This window comes from Onychostoma macrolepis, chromosome 15, assembly GCF_012432095.1.
Source record: "Onychostoma macrolepis isolate SWU-2019 chromosome 15, ASM1243209v1, whole genome shotgun sequence".
In the NCBI taxonomy this organism is placed as follows: Eukaryota; Metazoa; Chordata; class Actinopteri; order Cypriniformes; family Cyprinidae; genus Onychostoma; species Onychostoma macrolepis.
In genome coordinates this window covers 23,148,133-23,175,853 of record NC_081169.1, presented here as the reverse complement: position 1 = coordinate 23,175,853, position 27,721 = coordinate 23,148,133, and the positions used below count along the sequence as shown (strand labels likewise).

The 27,721-nt window shown below is 33.1% G+C and overlaps 1 protein-coding gene across 1 annotated transcript in view; it reads left to right on the top strand.

The window, feature by feature from the left end:
- gabbr1a (gamma-aminobutyric acid (GABA) B receptor, 1a) overlaps positions 1 to 27,721 on the top strand; it is a 68,017-nt gene that overhangs the window by 23,138 nt on the left and 17,158 nt on the right. The window contains exons 10-16 of the mRNA XM_058745372.1: positions 2,529 to 2,630; positions 3,946 to 4,011; positions 4,202 to 4,393; positions 4,472 to 4,717; positions 5,032 to 5,095; positions 7,192 to 7,269; positions 27,445 to 27,595. Coding sequence (XP_058601355.1) covers positions 2,529 to 2,630; positions 3,946 to 4,011; positions 4,202 to 4,393; positions 4,472 to 4,717; positions 5,032 to 5,095; positions 7,192 to 7,269; positions 27,445 to 27,595 — 899 coding nt within the window. The remainder of the gene's footprint in view (positions 1 to 2,528; positions 2,631 to 3,945; positions 4,012 to 4,201; positions 4,394 to 4,471; positions 4,718 to 5,031; positions 5,096 to 7,191; positions 7,270 to 27,444; positions 27,596 to 27,721) is intronic.

Below are 27,721 nucleotides of genomic sequence, written 5' to 3'. Positions count from 1 at the left end.
GACGCATGTTCTATTTGACTATTTTAGTGATGTCCTTACTACCTTTCTTGGCATTGAATGTTTCAGTTGCGTTGCTGTCTATGCAGGGTCAGAAAGCTCTCGCATTTCATCAAAAATATCTTATTTTGTGTTCCAAAGATGAATGAAGGTCTTAAAGGTTTGGAGCGACATGAGGGTGAGTAATTAATGATAGAATTTAAACAGAAACTTTAAGAAACTGCAAAAATGTTTAGTGACTTGACATGCTCAGAAGGAGGAAGTAGACTAGATGGACCAGGGTTATTGCTAAACTCCAAAATATATACATTGACCACCCGAAGAACTAGTAATGAGGGGAAAATGTAGTAAAATCCATCCAACCATGTGCTCTTCTTGGCTGTGTGGAGCACCTACAGCTCTGCGTATACTATCATTAAAAAAGATCTTCACAGTTTTTACAGCACACACAATGTAGTGCATGCTTTGCAAAGAGGCTGCATCACAGTATTGTAATGCATTTCACATGCAAAGAAGTCTTAAATGCACAGCAACAAAAAAACGGCATAAAAAATTGAAAGGTCACTAAGAGGATGGAAATGGAAAATGGTCATAAAAACTAAAAATTATGACACTGTCTGCGCAAAAAACTTTGAGCGCTATAAGTAGACCTCAGGAGGAAATTAAATGTAAAAAAAAAAATGGAGTGACCCCTTTAAAGGAAGTAATTTTCTGGAAAAGTGGTTTCCTGTGTGTCTTAAAACTGTTAGCGAGCTTAGCTGCCCCTTAACTCTAAGGTTAATGCCTCAGAGTAAATGGCAAAGACCGTGGTTGATTATTCTCTCCTTAAGTGATGAAGGACTCTTAAAGTCATTTTTCTTCATGTTGGCTGCTAGGAATATTGACCAAGTCATAAATCTCTCGTGCATCGATTCAGTATTGAGCTAGTGTAATTCCGCTAGGCTAATGATTCCCCTCCATCTCTTCACCAGCTCATCTCTTTTTCTCATTTACTTTCATCCCAGTCCTTTCTCCTGTTCACATCCTCTTTCTTTCTCCATATTCCACCATTCATTGATGTCGGGTGTCTCATTGGCACCTTTTGAAAAATACTCTGCCTCGTCACATAGAGTGATTTGCAAAGCTCTACACAGGCATTATATATGTGACCCTGGACCACAAAACCAGTCATAAGGGTCAGTTTTTCAAAATTGAGATTTATACATCATCTGAAAGCTGAATAAATAAGCTTTCCATTGATGTATTGATAGGACAATATTTGGCTGAGATACAACTATTTGAAAATCTGGAATCTGAGGGTGCAAAAAAAATCAAAATACTGAGAAAATCATCTTTGAAGTTGTCCAACTGAAGTTCTTAGCAATGCATATTACTAATCAAAAATGAAGTTTTGATATATTTACAGTAGGAAATTTCCAAAATATCTTCATGGAACATGATCTTTACTTAATATCCTATTGATTTTTGGCATAAAAGAAAAATCTATAATTTTGACCCATACAATGTGTTTTTGGCTATTGCTACAAATATACCCCAGCGACTTAAGACTGGTTTTGTGCTCCAGGGTCACATATAGCACTCCTAAGTGAATTTATCAGTCAGGTAATGAAATGTAATGATGCTGTTTTTATATTATAGTTAACTACTTTTATTTTTATTGATAGTTATATATTGAAAGAGTCAAGAGTATATCTATTCATTTGTTTATATGTAATATTTAGATTTAGAAGATAAGTATATTATGTTTTTATTATATAATTTTTTATCTGTTATATAAGTGTTACTGATACACTATTATAATTTTTAATATTTTGAATGAATTTTAGTTCAAATTTGAGTAATTTGTTGTGGGTTTTGGCATTGATGTTATTAATATTATTATTTAAATATGTCTATATAGTTTTCTGTTGAATCTTAGTTTTAGTTAATTTAGTTTGAGCAATTTTAGTATAAAATAAACAAAACTGAGATATGTTGCTTTGGAAACTAACTGAAATAAAATAAGTTCATTTTAATTTAATGTAATGAAATTGTTTTTTATTTAAAAAAAAAAAATGCGTTTGATGTTAGTTTTCGTTTTAGTTAACGATAATAATAACCCTGATATTTATATTATAGTTAACAACTTTTTTAATGGTACTTTATGATACTATTATATATTAAAGGAATCGTGAGTATTTTTTATTATTTCTATATTATAAAAAGCATAAATATTTTCGGATAATAATTTTGTTTCTGGAGTGCACTTATATCGTCTTAAAATGGGTTTTGCAACAGAACTCATATCTCCATCTTTTTTCCATTCACCTTTCTATCTGGACTGTTTTCTTTTTCTCTATTTCCTTTACTTTATCATTTTTTACTTTGGTGTACACTTTGACCATTCATCTCAAGGCCTCCTTTTGTTCTTCTCTTTTTCTCGCTCCTTGATCTTTTCATGTGCTCTCTTCCTGTCTGTCCTCTGCTCTCCACAAACATCACTCCTGTCCCGTCACTCCTGCTGTCTCACCGCTCTCTCTTTCTCTCTGCAGACTTTGGATGATCTGGAGGAGCGTGTGAAGGAGGCCGGCATCGAGATAAGCGTTAGACAGAGCTTCCTCACAGATCCCGCAGTGGCTGTCAAAAACCTGAAGGTGCTTTGATGAAAAATTCACCAGCCGCTCACTTCCTCTCCTCAGCCCGTGTCGGGTAGCTAGCAGGCAAAGTGCATGAAAATCTTATGTGAAATAAATCAACACTCTGAAGGATCGGTCCCCTCTGTCAGATCAAGTGACGGTTCGGATACTGTCTCGGTCGCTGCTGACAGTTATTATTGAATAGTTAGACAGCATTTTTTATTGTAAAATTATATTGCATGAAGATCTCATGAGACTGTCTTTTTAAAAGCTTGGCTTAAAATATTTTGGCATATGCCTAGCCTTATATAATTCAGCCCAACATAAAATCTTATATGCTTTTAAAGGTCATGTGTGTAATTTCACTGCTACAATATTTTCTCCTTTCACATTAATATGCAGAGAGAACTATAAGGAATCTTGTATGATTTCTCTTGAAAATGTTTAGGAAAGCTTTTTGAAAATGGTCATTATTTTTGCTATTCTGTTTGGTAATGCTAATTGTTCAGAAATAACACACTTCAACTTTAAAGCATGTCACGAAAAGAGTAAATTAAAGCAGTAAGTCACAAGAAGTGTTCTTACACATGGCTAAATCAGCATAACCCACATACTCAAGTGCCTGATTGCTTTTATATAGAAATGTTCAATAGAGAGTCATATTTATAATAAGTAGTTATCAAAATAAAAAATGATCTTAGCAAGTAGGCTGTTTGTGGTTACCAAACAACATAGCAGCGTTATCTGCAGCTAATCAAATCAGAATTTATATAATTCTAATATAATATAATATAATAATATATGTTAATTTATATATATATTATATTATATATAATTAACATATATTATTATATTATATATTAGAATATAATATAATAATATATGTTAATTTATATATAATATAATATATATATATATAAATTAACATATATTATTATATTATATTATAATATAATAATATATGTTAATTTATATATATTTATTATTATATATAGTTTGTAGTTAGTGTTAATAAAAATTAATTAATAAACTGTGGTAAAGTCATCATTAATAATCATTCTTGCTATTTGTTGTCTGTAGCTATGTTTCCACCTATGCTGTGAATTTAATTTTAAAATCTGGTTTTCATGCAAGCAACGTGTGCATAAAGCCACAAGAGAACATAATTATCACTTCCAGGGAAAATGATGAAAAAAAAATTGTAATTGATTCTCAAATATCTTTTATGTCGTTTCCATCCAGTGTTTTTATGCATGATCCCAAATTTGCATAAAATATGTGGATGTAAATCAGGCTAGTGACACATTGTGTGATGTTTCTGTCTTGTCTCCAGCGTCAAGATGCTAGAATCATAGTCGGCCTCTTTTACGAGACTGAAGCCAGAAAGGTGTTTTGCGAGGCAAGTGAAAATTACAGTTCTTTTTACAAGTATATCTGAACTGTCAATTTATTCATATCAGTTCAAAACACTTCAGTTCAATGTTTCTACTCAGTTTGAGTTAACTCACTGTGGCTTAACAGAGATTAAAATATTGAATAATAATATTGCTTAAGCACAAACCTTCAAAACATGGTGTCATCTTTGGCAGGTCTTCAAAGAGAAACTCTATGGTAAGAAGCACGTATGGTTCCTCATCGGCTGGTACGCAGACAACTGGTTTAAGATCAAAGATCCAGCCATCAATTGCACAGTGGAGAACATGACGGAAGCTGTGGAAGGGCACGTCACCACTGAAATCGTCATGCTAAACCCGGAGACTGTCCGCGGTGCCTCCAACCTGGCGAGTGACTAATTCAGACAAAGACTTTTACATTGGATGATGCTTGTTTTAAAACTGTCTGTAAAAATCCCTCCACAGACCTCCCAAGAGTTCCTGGCCCAGCTGATGTCACGTCTCGGGGGGAAGAATCCGGAAGAAACGGGCGGATTTCAGGAAGCTCCGCTGGCGTATGATGCTGTGTGGGCTCTGGCACTGGCCCTCAATAAAACGGTGGCCCCTCTGAGGGCCAAAGGCTGGGCATTGGAGGACTTCAACTACAACAACAAGGAAATCACTGCTGAGATTTACCGAGCCCTCAACACCAGCTCGTTTGAAGGAGTGTCTGTGAGTTGATGAATAAGTTTTCTGAGAAACAGGAGAAATAGCTTTCAGATAACAATGAGATCAAATACTCCAGACGATAATTTCCCAGACCTGTCAAAGAGCCTTTTAAATCTTAAACTCGTAGAGGCACTCATCAGTCTCAGATGATCACATTTTTATGATAACAATGAATCTGAGTTTAAACTCATTATAGGATGATTCAGCCTTTATTTTCCACAGTTTTCATGATGAGTCACAAATGGATTTCATAAATGATGATTTTATATTGATGTATCGTCTTCAACTTTTTATCTTTATGCATTTGTGTTTTGTAGGGTCATGTCGTGTTTGATGCTCAAGGTTCACGTATGGCCTGGACACTAATTGAGCAACTGCAAGGTACAAACAAAACTGAAAACCCTATAATGTGGAAGATAATGATAATAACAGTAATGCACTTAACTGCATTTAAAAGGGTCACATCCTACATTTTTGTGGTGTTGTATAATTGTTCATCAATAATAACCAATAAACACTTTTTCAATATTTTACATAAAAATATGACAGTTTTTTTTTTTTAAGGTTATGATTGTAATAACTGTGAAATCATTTCTACCACACAGTTAGTATTAGTATTTTATTGTTCCCAGTCAACTGAATGTTTTTTAGCTGTGATGTTTGCTTAGCTTGATAGAAAAAAATTCCACCACCCCTTGTAAAAAAAAAAAAAAAGAAAAGTGCACTGAATTGTATTGAATGAATGTGCACTTGTATATATGTGCATAATATATATATTGTATATATGTATATGAATATATTACATATACAGTGCTGGGTAGTAACTGATTACATGTAATCTGGATTATGTAATCAGATTCCAAAAATTAAGTACTTGTAATTAGATCATTTTAAAATACTTGTAATCAGACTATAGTTGCTTTTTATTGATTATATGATTACATATTATTCACACATGAGCAATAAATATTTCAGAATGTATTGATTCTTTCTAATTGATCTTTTTAATCTTTTAAATTTTCTTTTCTAAAATAGACCACCACTTATTCAGAAGTCTTCTAGATTTGTGGACATTCACACAAAGGCCAGTCAGGTGGCTATAATTGCACAGAAAACTGAGACGCCACACAACACTGGATTTATGAACATTTGCATGTTCACTGTTTTCTAAAGTTGGTTAAAGGTCATGTGACACACAGGTAAAAAAAAAAGAAAAAAAAAGTAAGCATTTTATTTTGATTTGTTGTTTTAAAATGATTTATTTTTGCTTTACATTTTTATGATTTAATTAATTATCAGCTTTTCATTAAACTCACAAACCCCTGCAATTCTTTCTCAAAGCCCAGTTTGTGAAACTTAGACGTTTTATGCACTTCATGCTCTTAATAACAACAAATGGAATGTTTTTGCTTTCTCTTTGCATTTTTATAGCAATATGGTACAAGATTTTCCTATTTAAATCAATGTGATAAACGAGTTGGGTCAAAAGGAATCCAAAAGTAATCAAAAAGTAATCAGATTGTATTACCTAAAATGTGTAACGTAATGAATTACATTACTAACTACAATTTTTGTCATTTAATTTGGAATCAGCAGCGGATTACAATTTAAAAGCAATCTACCCAGCACTGTGTATATATATATGAATCATAAAATAAAAGGCCAACTAAGAGCTTTAATAAATGCATAATTAGACTTGTGGTGGAATTTACACTGTGATGGGAGGACAAAATGACAAAATTCTCCTATGATGTATGAATGTCCACTGTTGGACATTTATAGTAGACAAATTAAACTAGTGAGACTGTGAAAAGTGACTTTATGTTGGAAATAAAATGTCTAAAAGAAACTTTCTAAAAGACCATAGGGCCTAAACTGCCTGTAGTTAAAGAAAAGCCCATTTATTCTACTTTCTCTTCATTACTTCACTGTGTCTGCGGTCGTATTTTAGCGTTAAAGATTTCTGAATGACCTAAATTTCCTGTTTAGTTTCAATGAATGGTCTGGACTGGTGAGAGAGTCAAAAGTTTGTCTACATAGTACATCAAAGTCTTTGATTTCCAAAGAGCAAAGTTTTTCTACAATATGTTCCCTTTCAGATTAACTTTGATCAATGCAGTCGGGCTTGTTTTTTTTTCGACCCATTGATGCAGCTCTAAGTCGACTACTTTTCCAGATTTGTTGAGTCAGGCATCTTTTGAAGCTTTTATTGCAGTGCTTAGTGCAAGCGAGTTTTCTTAATATGACCTTTAGTTGACACACTGTTAATTACATGCTATATTTATACAAGAAAACTTTTAATACAAGCCTTTAGAACATTACATTGTTCATTACATTGTCTATAGTACAACGTGAATTCACGGACAGATGAGGGTCTCTTTGTTATGGGTCAAGGATGAAGAAAATGGTTTCATATACACTTTTCTTTCAGGCTTTTCTTGTCCTTCATTTAACTTCTTTCTTTTTTTCCCCCTCAGGTGGGAGCTACAAGAAGATTGGATACTATGACAGCACAAAAGGCAACCTGTCCTGGTACGGAAACGACAAATGGATCGGTAAGAGAAACCAGCCTTTTTTCTGCACGTTGGGACAGCTCTGTCCATTCCACTCCTGTCACCTTTCACAGCCGCACTCGGCCTGTCGAGATTGAGGCTTACTAGTATTGATTTCTGTTAGCTCAACAAAGCCCTGTCGGGCTCTTTAATACATCGCTAACAATTAGCCGTCCTTTCTGCTAGAGGAGGCCATACAGGCCCAGGGGAGCGGAGAAGTGGAGCTCGCTCTGACCTTTGTGCTGCTCTGTGAATTTTCTCGATTGACAAACCGGTATTGATGAAAGAGATGTAAGGCGCAGAGCGGATCAAATGAAAATGTGTGATGATGCTCGCCGATAAATGGGAAAGTACAATGTGTAGGAAAGAGTGTGAAATTGAAAAAGTAATTTAATCAACTTGTGGAAAGCTAAACCAAGGTTTTGTTCAGACAGGCATCAAAAATCCAATTTTTGGACGTCTTCGACTCCTATCCATTAAGTTGTTTGTGGTCTTGAACAAAGGGTCAAGGCTAGTTAGCACGTTTCAGTTTGGCCCTGCTGGTGGCACTAAAAAGCATCTTTTTCTTTGACAGTCATTCAAAATAGCTGTATTCAGTCCAAAAAATATGTATATGTAAACATATATATATATTAGTGCTGTCAAACGATTATTTACAATTTATCACATCCAAAATAAAAGTTTTTGCTTACATAACGTGTGTGTGTATATTTATTATGTATATATAAATACACACACATGCATGTATATATTTAAGAAAAATTTTGTTTTTATATTAAATATATTTATATATAATATAAATTATATGAATATAAATATATACATTTAGATACATGTACATATTTTCAAAATATATATATATATATATGTGTGTGTGTGTATTTGTGTGATTTATTTTTACGATTATGATATGATTTTTCACATTTTTGAATGAAGTCTCAAGATATTTTAGACTAAGATATTATTGAAAATAAAATAAAATATTAGAAAACTTAAATGATTTTATTTCAGCTATAATTGCCAAATCAACTTTTTTTTTTTTTTTTTTAATTTTCGTTTTTAACTTGATGTACTTGATGAAATAAAATGAATAAAAACTGTATAGACATACTAATAAAGCAATAACTAACAAAATTACTAAAATTTTAAAATTAAAATGAAACAAAAATAAAAACTAATTCAAAATATTAAAAAATGAACTGTCATATTTACCAGTCTAGTGAAATTGACTTGCATTTTTCCCTTTCTGCTGCTTTTAATGTCACAGCTCAGAATATCTGTGGGGGAAAAAATTTGCAACCCAATGCAAACCACATCTAAATGCTGTCTGAAACATGATTATAATGATTCTACAATATATATTTGTAGAAAATATATATTTTTAGAAATAGGTTTCAGTTTGAATGATCAGATTAGAAGTAATACTTTTTTCTCATTTGGGATGCTGTGTGACTGTAACGTCACACAAAGTGCAGTGTCTGTGACTGAATTCACTTATTTATGCTCACATTGACTGCATTTTAGTGTACTGAATGAGCAAACGGGTGAGTGGTTTCACACTCAGCATATGCATGAATGTGTAAATAGTACAGAAATTGCTCTGATGCTTATATTGTGTAATGCGCCTCTTTTCCACTTTTCCATTGGCCTTTTTGGGCAGCCAGTCCTAAAAATGCAGTGTGAACAAAGCAAAAGAAACACTTTACTTTTAAAAGCGTCCTGTCAGGTGCAATCAGGGGCATAGATCACGTACTTTTTCGGGCAAGTATGTTTGCATAGAGGTTTTCAAGAGCCGGTGTGAATAAATATAGATTTAAATTCAAAGAGACAGGATAGTTTGTGCCATGACCTGATGTTTTATTCGGACCCAGAATAAGGCGAGATGAGCGCTAAACACTCCATGCAGTGTATATTTCATTCATACTCGAAGCCGGAGTGTGCTCACGTGCAGAAAGTTGTACCAGGAAATCCCTATGGGCCAAGTACTCCAGAGTGAAATCTGGATGATTAGGGCGGGGTGACACATTGGGGCGGGGCAACACGTGTCGCTCCGCCCACCCCAAATTCCATTGGTTTATAATACGGCAAATCTTATTGGTGTAGACCTGAGCATGCCCATATGATTTTATAATTGATTTGGCCATATTACAGAAATATTATGTGCTAACTCTAGAATCATAGGCCTATCTTAATTAAATGATGATAATTTACTGTATTTTAGAAATGGACAAACATGAACATAAGCGGCTGATTTTACGTTTTAAAGCACAACTGTTTTTTGTTGTTGTTTAAAGAGATGAGTTAGCCTACGTTGCTCAATGTGTCACAAACTTGTTGGTTATAAAGTGCTAATAAAATGTTTTCATGGAATGCTCAATGTTTCCTTGTTTATATCATATTTGAGCCTATATTGATTCTCTTACAGTTTTTAAAGGTTCCTCTTCTAGTAAATAAGTAACATCAGATATTAAAAATCCAATTATTTCTGTATCCACACCCTCATTGTGTGTGCGTGTTAATCTGTGTAAGGGATGAATTTAGATTCAGTTATTAACACTCGATCATTGTACCCATATAGACCTGCATAACTATCGAATATTAAATCACTCGGAGCTGTAAATCTGTGAAATATAGGTACGTATATAGAGCACTTTTAATGAGTAAAAAAAAGTGGTTTTTTTTATTTTTATTAAAGACTATAATAACTACTAAAATCTAAAATCAGTAGGCCTAATATAGTCAGTATTGGGCTAGTTACTCAAAGAATGTAATATATTACTAGTTACTCCTTTCAAAAGTAATATTATTACTTTACTTATTACTTTTTGGCAACAGTAATTAGTTACACTACTAGTTACATTTTTATTTTTATTTTTTCACGCCCCACAGAAGTTGTGACTGTGTATCTTCCACATAAAATTCTTCTATAATATTACTAACAACATATTTCTGCCTCATCATTTCACCAAAATCCACATTGGATCGTAGTCAGAAGTTATTACAAACACTCAATAGTGATTGATAGTGGCATTCAAGTAGAAGTGTTGTATTAATCTCATTAATTGTCATGTGTAGCTTGAAGTAATTGTAATTTCTCCGTTACCCATATACGATTATATTTCATTATGTATTTTATCAAACACATGGGTTTGTAAGAAACTGTTTGATTTTTCAAAAAGATTTTTAGTATAATGCACCACATGCTGATCAGAGGGATGTGGGTGGGATGTAATGCCAGAGTAAAGTACAGCCACAACTTACACAACAGTGTTCAGATCATCAAAATCAATATAATGCAATATTTCTATCTGCTGAATGTAAGCTTTTCCATATTCCAAGCTTGTCTGCTGCACTGGGGACATCACATGCATGTGCGAGTCATGAAAATTATGAAAATAAATCTAGGAATGATTTGATTGTTGTATTTTAAATCAGCGGGGTTGAGGCATCAAAAGTAACTAAGCTGTTTTATGGATGGTAACTGTAATATTATTACTGAAATCTTATTAGTAATTAGTTACACTATTAGTTACAGTAACTAAGTTACACTGTAAAAAGTGATGTTGACTTAACTTAAAAAAATTGAGGAAACCTGTTGCCTTAAATGTAAATTATAATTAAAAAAAATAAGTTAAGTGAATTGTCAAGTTCACTTAACTTTAAAAAAAAAAAATAATAATTTACTTTTTTAGGCAACGGGTTTCCTCAATTTTTTTTTAAAGTAAAGTCAATTTAATAACTTTTTACAGTGTACTAGTAATTAGTTACTGCCCAACACTTAATATAGTACAATGATTCCTGGTTCTTTTTTAAAGGATTGAGCCACAAAACCAGTAATTTAATTTGTGCATATAGCCTATATATAAAAGTATAAATAAAAATGTTGCAGAGAAAATATATGAACATTTATTGCTTAAATACGCACTAAAACATAATAATATTTGATGTAGGTAAGATTTAACAGCTGTTTTAGTAATCAAAATCATTTAAAAATAGGCCTATATGGGAAAAAAAAAAAAAAAAAATATATATGTATATATATATATATATATATATATATATATATATATATATATATATATATATATATATATATATATATATATATATATATATATATATATATATATATTATCCACACATAAAACCCCAGTTCACGCTGATGGACTATTTGGTATTATTGTCTTATTTGTCACCGCAGTTGTTCTTTTAAAATAAAACCATTTGCGGGTTTGTCCTGTCTTACTGAACTACAGTGAATTATCATCATATCCTAAGTTTTTATCCAACGATCCTAAAATATAGAATATAGGCTACATATAAATATACATTATACAAAACAGCTAAATTTCAAACAGTGGATAATTTTTATCAACATTGCCCAGCTTAAACTTCTCAATGTTAAAGTATGTCTGCTTTGTGTACTGTGAAAAGTGCAATAATATCTGACTTCATTTAACGTGCAATAGCATAGGTAGGACTATATCATGGCCACGAATTAAGAATTTGTTCCCCAGACTTAATTTGTGAGCCGCTATTACACAGCTCTGTTCTGCCCGAAGTACTCGGAGATGCCGCCACCAAGCGTTTGATAGGAACTTAATCTAACTAATTCGTTAGTAAAAAAAACAAAAAAAAAAAACACATTTGCTAATTGATTCCAACTAAAATCGCTGTTGTTAGCACTTAATATTTCTGTAGTACAGCCAAACAGCATAGATCATTCATAAAAACGTATATAAAAGAATGCTCATGCTCAAACATCTACACCAATAAGCTCTGCTGTATTATAAACCAATGAGATTGAGGATGGGCGGGGCCACACGTGTCGCCCCACCCCATCGTCCAGGGTGCACTCTGGGGCTACTCCTATGGGCAAAAGCTCCAGCTATCGCTGTATGTAAAACAATTGTTTTCACAGAAAAACAGAACCGTTTGGAAACATGAAGACATTAAACATGCGATTGCGACAATATATGGTTTATTTGCGTTTTTCAAGTCATCTCCAGGTAATAAATAATGTATATGAACAATGCAGTGCTAATTGACATAGCATTTATTACAGTATAGAAACTATTCTGCCTTGTTATGTGATAAAAAAGTGTTCATCAACAAAACAAATCATTATTATTGGTTATTGTCCAGCAGTGTATTTGATTTCTAAGCCAATAAAAAGCTAGAAATAAGAGAAAAATTAAAGTTGCCTATACACTACCAGTCAAACGTTTTTGAACAGTAAGATTGTTAATGTTTTTGAAAGAATTCTCTTCTGCTCACCAAGCCTGCACTTATTTGATCCAAAGTACAGCAAAACAGTAAAAGTTTGAAATATTTTTACTATTTAAAATAACCGTTTTCTATCTGAATATATTTTAAAATGTAATTTATTGTGATTTCAAAGCTAAATTTTTTGCATCATAACTCCAGTCACACAGTCCTTCAGAAATCATTCTGAATATTCTGATTTGCTGCTCAAAACAACATTTATTTGCAAAGTTATCTCTCAGTATTGGTCTAGAATTCATGAGCATATACAGAATATTTTTGCATTTGTTTTTCCATTGGCTTTTGACACCTTATAGCTCTGTAATATATCATCGGATAAACTGGACCTGAAGGACAAGAAACTTTTGTACATCTTATTGGCAGCAAGTAAAAAGGCCCTAACGAGGAGATGGCTTAAACCAGAACCACCAACAACAGAGGACTGGATAAACATTGTGTACGAGATCTACATAATGGAAAAGCTATCCTTTTCACTGAAAGTGCAGAGGGACACTTTCTATAAGATGTGGTCCAAATGGACGGAATATGTTAAACCGGTTAGATCTGATTTTCTGTAAACATTGCTGCTTTTTACTAATTGTGCACTGATTTGAAAGTTTAAATGAACAATATAAATAATATGGAAGTAATTTGGTTTTCCCCGCCACCCGTTCTTTTGAGTTCTGTTGTTCCTGTGTTAGAAAGTTAAAAATGTTAAAGCAAAGGATTGTACTTCATATGCCTAACAATATGTAAAATTCAACATGCTTTTCCAATAAAAGATAATAAAAAAAAAAAAACAACAACATTTATTATTATTATTATGTTGAAAACAGCTGCGTAGAATTTTTCTCAGGTTTTTTTGAATAGAAAGGTCAGAAGAACAGCATTTATCTGAAATAGAAATCTTTTGTAGCATTATAAAGGTCTTTATCATATCAAAGCATCCTTGCTAAATAAAAGTACTCATTTCTATAATTTCTTTCTATACTGACTCTAAGCTTTTGAATGGTATAGTGTATAATGTTACAAAAGCTTTTATTTCAGATAAATGCTGATCTTTGGATCCTTATTCATCAAAGAATCCTGAAAAAATGTATTCAACTGTTTTAAATATTGACAATAATAATAATTAAAAAAGGTTTCTTGAGCAGCAAAACAAAATGATTTCTGAAGGATCATGTGACACTGAAGACTGGAGTAATGATGCTGAAAATTCAACTTTGATCACAGGAATAAATTACATTTTAAAATATTTTCAAATAGAAATTGTATGTATATGTATGTATGTATGTATGTTATATATATATTTGTGTGTGTGTGTATATATGTATGTGTATATGTATATATGTAAAGGATAATCAACGGCTAGCTGTGCATTAAACGATTTGAATGCATGACGTGGAGGCGAAGAACCACCCGACGCGCAGCGGAGTGCATTCAAATCGTTTAATGCACAGCTAGCCGTTGATTATCCCGTTTATGCCATGATCATTTCCCAGCATTCACATATTAAAGATGTTAACCATATTTGTGCTGCAATATTTGACCGGAACGATAAAAATGACGGTTATTTTCGTCTGTATTACCATTCAGCTGTAACTATATGTTACTATGGTTACCAATGTTTATAGGAAGCGCATTAATATAGAACGTGATTAAACTAACCTGGAACTACCTGTGCAGTTCAACGAATTTAATCAACACCTGCCAGCCAATCAGAATCCAGTATTCAGACAGACCATGGCATAAATATGTATATATAATCAAATTTGTCAAATTTGACGAACTTAAATAATAGAGCCATCACACGTATGGCGACCTCAGTTGAGCAGGACATTACACACCCATTAAATTGGCACCTCGCCTTACTGCATTCAGGACGCAGAGGGTGTGGAAGGGCTCACTTCAGGAAAAGCTTGCTGTCAAATAGGCCTTGAATAAAAGGCCTCGCTGAATAGGCCAGGATACGGACAGGGCGGACTTTGGTAATGTAGTTTTGACATCTAGATGTGTAATACTTATGACATGTTGTTGTGTCATGGTGACACTGTATGTGGAATGGAATGATGCTGTGAAGAAGAATTTTCCTACCATCGACAATTAAGTCTTAAGTATATATACATATATAATAAAACATTTCTGTCCCCCTCACTTCTGAAATGATGGCTATGCCCCTGGGTACAATAGCTTCGATAAAAAATTCATAGTTGTTGCTCAACTTGCTCCTTTTTCTGCATGGATTCCGGGATACTATTCATTAACAAAAGCACCAATCGGTGCCTTCCCTATTACCCCACAAATTGGTTTTCTGCCAAGAGATGGGAATTGAATTGCCACCACCAAAATCCTGTATTTTCTCACCCAAGAGATACAGAGGCGATTATTTGCTGGATTTGCCCAGTCCTCTTCTGTGAGTCAAACTTGATTTAGGCTCTAATCAATCCTTCATGCTGTGATCCCATTGAGTGGATTCCACCAGCGTGACGGTAACAAAGCAGCGCTGCCCTACATTAGACGAGTAATGACCTCACACTTCACTAGAACTTGTTTTCTGAATGGCTACAAGGTGAAGATCAATGCTGCAGGCAGAAATTTTGGAAAAAGTGAAAGATTATTATAGATGTCAATGTCAGCTTAGTGACTGAACACTGCAATTTACTGAATTTGACGGGGTGATTTACAGTGTTTCCAAAGTAATGCATTCAGATTTGCAAGTTTCTGAAGGTTTTATTATAATTTTTTTTTAAAGCACGCAAGGTTGGGTTCTATGAAGTCAGAGAGTGTGTTTAGATACTTTAGCTACATATAAAGTTATTTATATAGTTAATTCTTCTTCTGTGGGATGGGAGTTTTGTGGCTTTTAGTCCAATGTCTATTATTTTTGAGACCATCTACTGTATATGCTAATATCCTCACAAGATTACGCTTTATAGTAAGGTTTAGTGTGATACAATTAATTACAGTACATTTTATATATATATAAAATATACATATAAACACATACATCCACAATATACCGTCAGTAGTTTTTTTTAAAGAAATCAATATTTTTATTTAGGAAGGATGCATTAAATTGATCAAAAGTGACAGCAGAGACTTTCGCATTGTTACAAAAGTTTTGATTTGAAATATGTGCTATCATTTTGAACTTTCTATTCCAAGAATCCTGAAAAAAAATGTACCACGGTTTACACCCCCCCCCAAAAATTAAGCTGTTAAATATCGATAATCACACAAAATGTTTCTTAAGTAGCAAATCAGCATATTACAATGATTTCTGAAGGATCATATGGCATTGAAGACTAGGGCTGGACAATTAATCGAAAAGTAATTAACCGACGTAATTTTCTCATGTCAGTTATTTTAATACTTTCCCCAGGGTTGCCAGGTCCACAAATCAAAACAAGCCCAATTGCTATTCAAAACTAGCCCAATCTCATTTTTTTCCCCTCCATTGTGTGTTCCCTCCATCATAATCGTGTTCAGGGGTTGGGGATTGGTTTAATTAAAAAAACGGACTGAAAAACAACCCGTGGCAGCAGCCCGAATTGGCAACCCTGAAATTCCCCTTAAAAACGTACTACCTCGTGTGTAGTCACATTACTCCGTCCAGTCAGCAGCATGAAAGCAACATATTGGAGAACTCAAACACCTGAGTCATCTGAGCAACAGGAGCAGCGTAATAATGTGTTTTTTAATTATAATTTATTTTTTTAAATATTTTTATTTTAGGCTTTTCACATTTTAGAGAACAATCCCCCAACCCCCATGCCAGCAAATCAAAGGAAAGAGAGAAAAAAATAAATAAATAAATAAAATAAAAATTGTAATGACATTGTAATCAATGTACTGATGCACATATACATACACCCACATATAGTATACATATACACCTCCATAAACATACATCGTTCATACTTGTGTACCTATACAAAAGCACATAAAGCCATCTCTACATATACACAGTCATTTAAAAAAAATTCTATACCAGTAAATACCCAATTATGGAAATATATCATTGTTACACACTGCTATTTTATCAAATTAACTACCCCACTTAAAGAAAAAGGTTAAATTCAGTTATCATTGGTCACCTTCCAAATATTCAAAAAAGTACTTCCAAATCTGTATGAATCTCTTTGATTTACTCTTTGTTCCACATCAACAAAATTGTCTTTTTTGCTATGGTCATCCCATATTTAACTGTTTGGATCTGATTGAAACTATACTTCTCTAAGAAGAGGGCCCAGCCTAATATTGCAATAAGAGGGTCATGAGGAAAATCAATCTTAAGTACCTTTGAATAGAAAGAAAACGCCTCAGTCCAAAATTTACACATCTTTTACATATTTTCAATGTGAAAATATACTTTTACATTAAAACTGAAATGTGACCTTTTCATTTTAAGAAATGTGTGCTTTGCATTTCAATTATTGGAAATATTCAATAAATCACCATAAACAGTTTGCATTTCCTTCGATTATTTTAAAGTCACAATGATAAGAAATGCACTCTTTCATATAGCCCACCTTTAATAGTTGAGCATTTTAGAGTGCAAACCTTGTCAGTGAACTATGAGGGCAAAACATTAAGTAAATAAATAACATTTTTGCTCATTAATTGTAATCTAGGTAATATCTTCAGTTAATCAAGATTTTGATTTTAGGTCATATTGTCCAGCCCTACAGAAGACTGGAGTAATGATGCTGAAAAGTCAGCTTTGCATCACAGAAATAAATTACATTTTAATATATATTAAAATAGAAATCAGTTATTTTAAATTGTAACAGTATTTCCCAATATTACTGTTTTTATTTAGTTTTTCACCTAATAAATGCAGCCTTGGTGAGCACATTAAGGTTTATGTGTGCATATATATATATATAAAATATACATATAAACACATACATCCACAATATACCGTCAGTAGTTTTTTTAAAGAAATCAATATTTTTATTTAGGAAGGATGCATTAAATTGATCAAAAGTGACAGCAGAGACTTTCGCATTGTTACAAAAGTTTTGATTTGAAATATGTGCTATCATTTTGAACTTTCTATTCCAAGAATCCTGAAAAAAATGTACCACGGTTTACACCCCCAAAAATTAAGCTGTTAAATATCGATAATCACACAAAATGTTTCTTAAGTAGCAAATCAGCATATTACAATGATTTCTGAAGGATCATATGGCATTGAAGACTAGGGCTGGACAATTAATCGAAAAGTAATTAACCGACGTAATTTTCTCATGTCAGTTATTTTAAATTGTAACAGTATTTCCCAATATTACTGTTTTTATTTAGTTTTTCACCTAATAAATGCAGCCTTGGTGAGCACATTAAGGTTTATGTGTGCATATATATATATAAAATATACATATAAACACATACATCCACAATATACCGTCAGTAGTTTTTTTAAAGAAATCAATATTTTTATTTAGGAAGGATGCATTAAATTGATCAAAAGTGACAGCAGAGACTTTCGCATTGTTACAAAAGTTTTGATTTGAAATATGTGCTATCATTTTGAACTTTCTATTCCAAGAATCCTGAAAAAAATGTACCACGGTTTACACCCCCAAAAATTAAGCTGTTAAATATCGATAATCACACAAAATGTTTCTTAAGTAGCAAATCAGCATATTACAATGATTTCTGAAGGATCATATGGCATTGAAGACTAGGGCTGGACAATTAATCGAAAAGTAATTAACCGACGTAATTTTCTCATGTCAGTTATTTTAAATTGTAACAGTATTTCCCAATATTACTGTTTTTATTTAGTTTTTCACCTAATAAATGCAGCCTTGGTGAGCACATTAAGGTTTATGTGTGCATATATATATATATATATATAAAATATACATATAAACACATACATCCACAATATACCGTCAGTAGTTTTTTTAAAGAAATCAATATTTTTATTTAGGAAGGATGCATTAAATTGATCAAAAGTGACAGCAGAGACTTTCGCATTGTTACAAAAGTTTTGATTTGAAATATGTGCTATCATTTTGAACTTTCTATTCCAAGAATCCTGAAAAAAATGTACCACGGTTTACACCCCCAAAAATTAAGCTGTTAAATATCGATAATCACACAAAATGTTTCTTAAGTAGCAAATCAGCATATTACAATGATTTCTGAAGGATCATATGGCATTGAAGACTAGGGCTGGACAATTAATCGAAAAGTAATTAACCGACGTAATTTTCTCATGTCAGTTATTTTAAATTGTAACAGTATTTCCCAATATTACTGTTTTTATTTAGTTTTTCACCTAATAAATGCAGCCTTGGTGAGCACATTAAGGTTTATGTGTGCATATATATATATATATATATATATATATATATATATATATATATATATATATATATATATAAAATATACATATAAACACATACATCCACAATATACCGTCAGTAGTTTTTTTAAAGAAATCAATATTTTTATTTAGGAAGGATGCATTAAATTGATCAAAAGTGACAGCAGAGACTTTCGCATTGTTACAAAAGTTTTGATTTGAAATATGTGCTATCATTTTGAACTTTCTATTCCAAGAATCCTGAAAAAAATGTACCACGGTTTACACCCCCAAAAATTAAGCTGTTAAATATCGATAATCACACAAAATGTTTCTTAAGTAGCAAATCAGCATATTACAATGATTTCTGAAGGATCATATGGCATTGAAGACTAGGGCTGGACAATTAATCGAAAAGTAATTAACCGACGTAATTTTCTCATGTCAGTTATTTTAATACTTTCCCCAGGGTTGCCAGGTCCACAAATCAAAACAAGCCCAATTGCTATTCAAAACTAGCCCAATCTCATTTTTTTCCCCTCCATTGTGTGTTCCCTCCATCATAATCGTGTTCAGGGGTTGGGGATTGGTTTAATTAAAAACGGACTGAAAAACAACCCGTGGCAGCAGCCCGAATTGGCAACCCTGAAATTCCCCTTAAAACGTACTACCTCGTGTGTAGTCACATTACTCCGTCCAGTCAGCAGCATGAAAGCAACATATTGGAGAACTCAAACACCTGAGTCATCTGAGCAACAGGAGCAGCGTAATAATGTGTTTTTTAATTATAATTTATTTTTTTAAATATTTTATTTTAGGCTTTTCACATTTTAGAGAACAATCCCCAACCCCCATGCCAGCAAATCAAAGGAAAGAGAGAAAAATAAATAAATAAATAAAATTGTAATGACATTGTAATCAATGTACTGATGCACATATACATACACCCACATATAGTATACATATACACCTCCATAAACATACATCGTTCATACTTGTGTACCTATACAAAAGCACATAAAGCCATCTCTACATATACACAGTCATTTAAAAAATTCTATACCAGTAAATACCCAATTATGGAAATATATCATTGTTACACACTGCTATTTTATCAAATTAACTACCCCACTTAAAGAAAAAGGTTAAATTCAGTTATCATTGGTCACCTTCCAAATATTCAAAAAAGTACTTCCAAATCTGTATGAATCTCTTTGATTTACTCTTTGTTCCACATCAACAAAATTGTCTTTTTTGCTATGGTCATCCCATATTTAACTGTTTGGATCTGATTGAAACTATACTTCTCTAAGAAGAGGGCCCAGCCTAATATTGCAATAAGAGGGTCATGAGGAAAATCAATCTTAAGTACCTTTGAATAGAAAGAAAACGCCTCAGTCCAAAATTTACACATCTTTTTACATATTTTCAATGTGAAAATATACTTTTTACATTAAAACTGAAATGTGACCTTTTCATTTTAAGAAATGTGTGCTTTGCATTTCAATTATTGGAAATATTCAATAAATCACCATAAACAGTTTGCATTTCCTTCGATTATTTTAAAGTCACAATGATAAGAAATGCACTCTTTCATATAGCCCACCTTTAATAGTTGAGCATTTTAGAGTGCAAACCTTGTCAGTGAACTATGAGGGCAAAACATTAAGTAAATAAATAACATTTTTGCTCATTAATTGTAATCTAGGTAATATCTTCAGTTAATCAAGATTTTGATTTTAGGTCATATTGTCCAGCCCTACAGAAGACTGGAGTAATGATGCTGAAAAGTCAGCTTTGCATCACAGAAATAAATTACATTTTAATATATATTAAAATAGAAATCAGTTATTTTAATACTTTCCCCAGGGTTGCCAGGTCCACAAATCAAAACAAGCCCAATTGCTATTCAAAACTAGCCCAATCTCATTTTTCCCTCCATTGTGTGTTCCTCCATCATAATCGTGTTCAGGGGTTGGGGATTGGTTTAATTAAAAACGGACTGAAAAACAACCCGTGGCAGCAGCCCGAATTGGCAACCCTGAAATTCCCCTTAAAACGTACTACCTCGTGTGTAGTCACATTACTCCGTCCAGTCAGCAGCATGAAAGCAACATATTGGAGAACTCAAACACCTGAGTCATCTGAGCAACAGGAGCAGCGTAATAATGTGTTTTTTAATTATAATTTATTTTTTTAAATATTTTATTTTAGGCTTTTCACATTTTAGAGAACAATCCCCAACCCCCATGCCAGCAAATCAAAGGAAAGAGAGAAAAATAAATAAATAAATAAAATTGTAATGACATTGTAATCAATGTACTGATGCACATATACATACACCCACATATAGTATACATATACACCTCCATAAACATACATCGTTCATACTTGTGTACCTATACAAAAGCACATAAAGCCATCTCTACATATACACAGTCATTTAAAAAATTCTATACCAGTAAATACCCAATTATGGAAATATATCATTGTTACACACTGCTATTTTATCAAATTAACTACCCCACTTAAAGAAAAAGGTTAAATTCAGTTATCATTGGTCACCTTCCAAATATTCAAAAAGTACTTCCAAATCTGTATGAATCTCTTTGATTTACTCTTTGTTCCACATCAACAAAATTGTCTTTTTGCTATGGTCATCCCATATTTAACTGTTTGGATCTGATTGAAACTATACTTCTCTAAGAAGAGGGCCCAGCCTAATATTGCAATAAGAGGGTCATGAGGAAAATCAATCTTAAGTACCTTTGAATAGAAAGAAAACGCCTCAGTCCAAAATTTACACATCTTTTACATATTTTCAATGTGAAAATATACTTTTACATTAAAACTGAAATGTGACCTTTTCATTTTAAGAAATGTGTGCTTTGCATTTCAATTATTGGAAATATTCAATAAATCACCATAAACAGTTTGCATTTCCTTCGATTATTTTAAAGTCACAATGATAAGAAATGCACTCTTTCATATAGCCCACCTTTAATAGTTGAGCATTTTAGAGTGCAAACCTTGTCAGTGAACTATGAGGGCAAAACATTAAGTAAATAAATAACATTTTTGCTCATTAATTGTAATCTAGGTAATATCTTCAGTTAATCAAGATTTTGATTTTAGGTCATATTGTCCAGCCCTACAGAAGACTGGAGTAATGATGCTGAAAAGTCAGCTTTGCATCACAGAAATAAATTACATTTTAATATATATTAAAATAGAAATCAGTTATTTTAAATTGTAACAGTATTTCCCAATATTACTGTTTTTATTTAGTTTTTCACCTAATAAATGCAGCCTTGGTGAGCACATTAAGGTTTATGTGTGCATATATATATATAAAATATACATATAAACACATACATCCACAATATACCGTCAGTAGTTTTTTTAAAGAAATCAATATTTTTATTTAGGAAGGATGCATTAAATTGATCAAAAGTGACAGCAGAGACTTTCGCATTGTTACAAAAGTTTTGATTTGAAATATGTGCTATCATTTTGAACTTTCTATTCCAAGAATCCTGAAAAAAATGTACCACGGTTTACACCCCCAAAAATTAAGCTGTTAAATATCGATAATCACACAAAATGTTTCTTAAGTAGCAAATCAGCATATTACAATGATTTCTGAAGGATCATATGGCATTGAAGACTAGGGCTGGACAATTAATCGAAAAGTAATTAACCGACGTAATTTTCTCATGTCAGTTATTTTAATACTTTCCCCAGGGTTGCCAGGTCCACAAATCAAAACAAGCCCAATTGCTATTCAAAACTAGCCCAATCTCATTTTTTTCCCCTCCATTGTGTGTTCCCTCCATCATAATCGTGTTCAGGGGTTGGGGATTGGTTTAATTAAAAAAACGGACTGAAAAACAACCCGTGGCAGCAGCCCGAATTGGCAACCCTGAAATTCCCCTTAAAAACGTACTACCTCGTGTGTAGTCACATTACTCCGTCCAGTCAGCAGCATGAAAGCAACATATTGGAGAACTCAAACACCTGAGTCATCTGAGCAACAGGAGCAGCGTAATAATGTGTTTTTTTTTAATTATAATTTATTTTTTTTTAAATATTTTATTTTAGGCTTTTCACATTTTAGAGAACAATCCCCCAACCCCCATGCCAGCAAATCAAAGGAAAGAGAGAAAAAAATAAATAAATAAATAAAATAAAAATTGTAATGACATTGTAATCAATGTACTGATGCACATATACATACACCCACATATAGTATACATATACACCTCCATAAACATACATCGTTCATACTTGTGTACCTATACAAAAGCACATAAAGCCATCTCTACATATACACAGTCATTTAAAAAAAATTCTATACCAGTAAATACCCAATTATGGAAATATATCATTGTTACACACTGCTATTTTATCAAATTAACTACCCCACTTAAAGAAAAAGGTTAAATTCAGTTATCATTGGTCACCTTCCAAATATTCAAAAAGTACTTCCAAATCTGTATGAATCTCTTTGATTTACTCTTTGTTCCACATCAACAAAATTGTCTTTTTGCTATGGTCATCCCATATTTAACTGTTTGGATCTGATTGAAACTATACTTCTCTAAGAAGAGGGCCCAGCCTAATATTGCAATAAGAGGGTCATGAGGAAAATCAATCTTAAGTACCTTTGAATAGAAAGAAACGCCTCAGTCCAAAATTTACACATCTTTTACATATTTTCAATGTGAAAATATACTTTTTACATTAAAACTGAAATGTGACCTTTTCATTTTAAGAAATGTGTGCTTTGCATTTCAATTATTGGAAATATTCAATAAATCACCATAAACAGTTTGCATTTCCTTTGATTATTTTAAAGTCACAATGATAAGAAATGCACTCTTTCATATAGCCCACCTTTAATAGTTGAGCATTTTTAGAGTGCAAACCTTGTCAGTGAACTATGAGGGCAAAAACATTAAGTAAATAAATAACATTTTTGCTCATTAATTGTAATCTAGGTAATATCTTCAGTTAATCAAGATTTTGATTTTAGGTCATATTGTCCAGCCCTACAGAAGACTGGAGTAATGATGCTGAAAAGTCAGCTTTGCATCACAGAAATAAATTACATTTTAATATATATTAAAATAGAAATCAGTTATTTTAAATTGTAACAGTATTTCCCAATATTACTGTTTTTATTTAGTTTTTCACCTAATAAATGCAGCCTTGGTGAGCACATTAAGGTTTATGTGTGCATATATATATATATATATATATATATATAATATGTATACAATTAAATATAATTGTGTATATAAAAAAATGCTTTCACACAAGGCTGATATCCCAGTAAGGCATATACAAAATTCTGTCTATTTAAAACAAGTGCTTCCTTCATTTAATAACACCTGACCACTGATTAAAACAGCAATTCCCACTCCATCACTTTCTCCACAGTAACTTCCTGTCACCAAAAGGCACTGCAAAAGGGCATAAATCCAAAAAGCCATTTGACTTAATAATTTTCTTCCCTCATTTGCAAATGCACATCCTTTATAGCCAATCACGGCTATTTTGAGAAAAACTGAATTCACAGTTATGGCCTATTTAGTCACGTCTTCCTCTTTCCTCCATGGAGAAAAGCAGAGCATTGAACTGGTGACATTGCTTGCCATTTTTTTGCTCTTGATAATAGAAGAAGCAGCAGATGTTCTGGCCAAATAGTGCAAAACCTCCTCCGGGATTCGCCGGGTGAGATTCTCAAGCATTTGTGCAGTTTCTAATCATTATTAAAATAAAAAAAACGTGCCTTTTAAAATACACAACACGGGTCAGAACTCGGGACTTGGTTTCTTCTGTCTTTTTGAACCATATGGCAGTGCCCTTGCTTCTCAGCAATCTCTTTGGAGCTCCTGACAACCACTTTAGCATGACTTTCTCTTCCAAATTGCTGTGGAAACTGTTGTTAAGCCAGGTCTCCATAGCAACACCCTGTCCTGATTCTTAGATCAAGGACGACGGAAGGTTTACTGTGCGAATGCATCGACTGACAGGACAGAGCTTTCTAACACTTACTCTCTCACACACACACACACACACACACACACACACACACACACACACACACATACACACACACATACATTTATCTCTCACAGCATTGCTCCCACATTGCAGTAGCCAATGTCAGGTGTCTCTCCTGACCCGTCAGTGTTCTGACATTCAGAAAAGTATCAACAAACCTTGTCACTTTTGACGAAGCCGAGGGCCAGCTGTCTTTCACAGACACATGTCCCTCACGGCCAGTTTTCCGTCCCCGGTAATGACACGGTTGCTTCTGACAGAGAAATACTCTCATTTTAACTGTCGTTCAGTGTTAGATTTCTGCCAGTCGCTGTCATTTGTTTGTCTTTTCCAAATAAGTTTATATGCACACGACAGCCATCATCGCTGTAATTATTGTTCCCACAGGAATCCTGTTTTTGGTTATAATTATAGTGACAGATTGAACAGCGAGAGGCGTAAATTCATAATTTTAGTCACAGTTTCAGTAAGAAAGAGAACATTACTGTGAGGAGTGAGAACATAATGCTTTTACTATTAATTTACAATGGTGTTGTCTCTTTTTACTTATTGTAGATTGAAACATAGATGTTTTACCTTTGGATCATATGTAGGGGTTCTTACTGATGTTCACTTGAATGAGGAACGAAGGCTGATTTATTTAAATATTTGGGGGAAAAATGTATATTCTCTTTGGGTAAATCGTAACTATTTTGTTTCAGTCAAACAATGTCATCCGTAAACTTGTGTGTTTGGGGTTATTATGAATTTTATTAATACTTTTATTCAGCAAGGTGTTACGGCTGCAGACAGGTAGGCAACAGAAGTGGGTCCAAATGCAGTTTAGAATCCTTTAATGATAATCCACAGATAAATAGCTCTGAAATACATGACTGAACCAGGAAGGGGTCACCAGAAACACAGGAGGTAACACTTAGCAACAACTCACACAGACAATAGCAAACCGGGGCTTGATATACACAAACACAAGACCAAACAGGAAATGGAACACAGCTGAACCAGATACACACTAATGAAAACACAGCATTATGGGAAATGGAGTCAATGACCAGAACAACAGGCAGGAACACAAAACAGAAACGCCCTCTAATGCCTCACAGTGGTGCAGGCAACTGGGCGTGACACAAGGATGCATTCAAATGTTCAAAAGTGACAGTAACAATATTTATAATGGCCAAAATATTTTGATTTCAAATAAACGCTGTTCTGTTTAACTTTCTATTAATCAAAGAATTCTGAAAAAAATTGAAGTTTCCGCAAAAATATTAAACGGTACAATTGTTTTCAACATTGATAATAAGAAAGCAGCAAATCAGCATATTAGAATGATTTCTGAAGGATCATGTGACACTGGAGACTGAAGTAATGATTAGATTATAAATAAATTATATTTTAAAATATTTTAAAGTAGAAAACAGTTCTTTAATATTTTTCAGAATAGTACTGTTTTTACAGTAAAGCAGCTTTGTTGAGCTGCTTTCTAATAAAAACATTAAAATATCTTATCGACCCCAAACTATTGAACGGTAGTGTACATTAAAATTATAGTCAATTTTCAGTTGTCCACCACAAGTTTGTGATAAAACAATTACTAACTAATCAATTATTTTGACTAATTATAATATAACAAATTATGCCATACAGCAAAAATGTCCATAACAATGTTTTTAGATAACGTAATTAAAACTAACAACATTAAAATTTGAATCTATTGATTTTATATTGACATTTCCCTGCAAGAAAAGGTCCTGTCAGTATATTTATGCACATTTATTGACATTAGTCTTTCTGCTCTCTCCCACTTTGATCTCCGGTCATGTACACCAAATGTCTTATTTACAAGCCATTCACAATGTGTTCATACCAGATGCCATCATCAAAAATCCCCCCAGATATATACATTTTGCAACATTTTATTAATGCAAGAGTTTCGAACTGCACAATGAAACTGGCAAATGGCTCCCTGATCTCACACCAGCTCATACAAATTTTTGCACGTTCCTTGTCCTTTGTATGTTTGTTTATTAAATATTTTTGTGTGTATTTTGTTCTTTGGGCTCGAAATGAAAGTGTAGTACTTCCAGCTCCATTTAACACATCTTTAAATCTGTTTCACAGAATTCTGCAGATTTTCCTCCAAAACAAGCGGCGAAAGTGTGAAAGAAGTCAGATTCCGTCTGGTCTTGCTAATGTGTGAACGCTGTGAGCTTCCTTTTCCCCAGAAAATTTCCAGACACTTGATGTGTCAAAGCGGCCCAGTGGCCTTATTTCACAGAAAATTTTCTGTCAAAAAGTCATGTGTTTCTGAAGTCTGACAGCGCAGACGTAGCTAATGACTCTCTGAACCAAGCTGGAATACTTCGCCTTTGCTCTTCAAACAGTCAATGAAGTCAATCTCTGATTTTTTTTCTGCATCTAGTGTCACATCGCTGTGATCTAAACGCTCTTATCTGGCGATCCGTTCTGTCTGCGCTTCAGAGTTTCTTTCTGTTTCTCTGATATTTTCTGACTGGTTTCTCTTTTGACAGGCCTTGGCCCTCCGGCAGACCAGACCAAGGTGATTGAGGAGTTTCGTTACCTTTCCCAGAAGCTCTTTGTATCGGTGTCTGTCTTTGCCGGGCTGGGAATCCTTCTGGGCATAGTTTGCCTTTCCTTCAACATATACAACAGTAGCGTCAGGTTAGTATCCCGTGTTCATAAGAAATCCACATGCAAGAGATCTGAAATGCTGTAAAATCTTACAATTAAAAGTAATTTTAGAATTATTTAGTGTATTATGTCAGTTCTGTCCATTTTTTATTATTT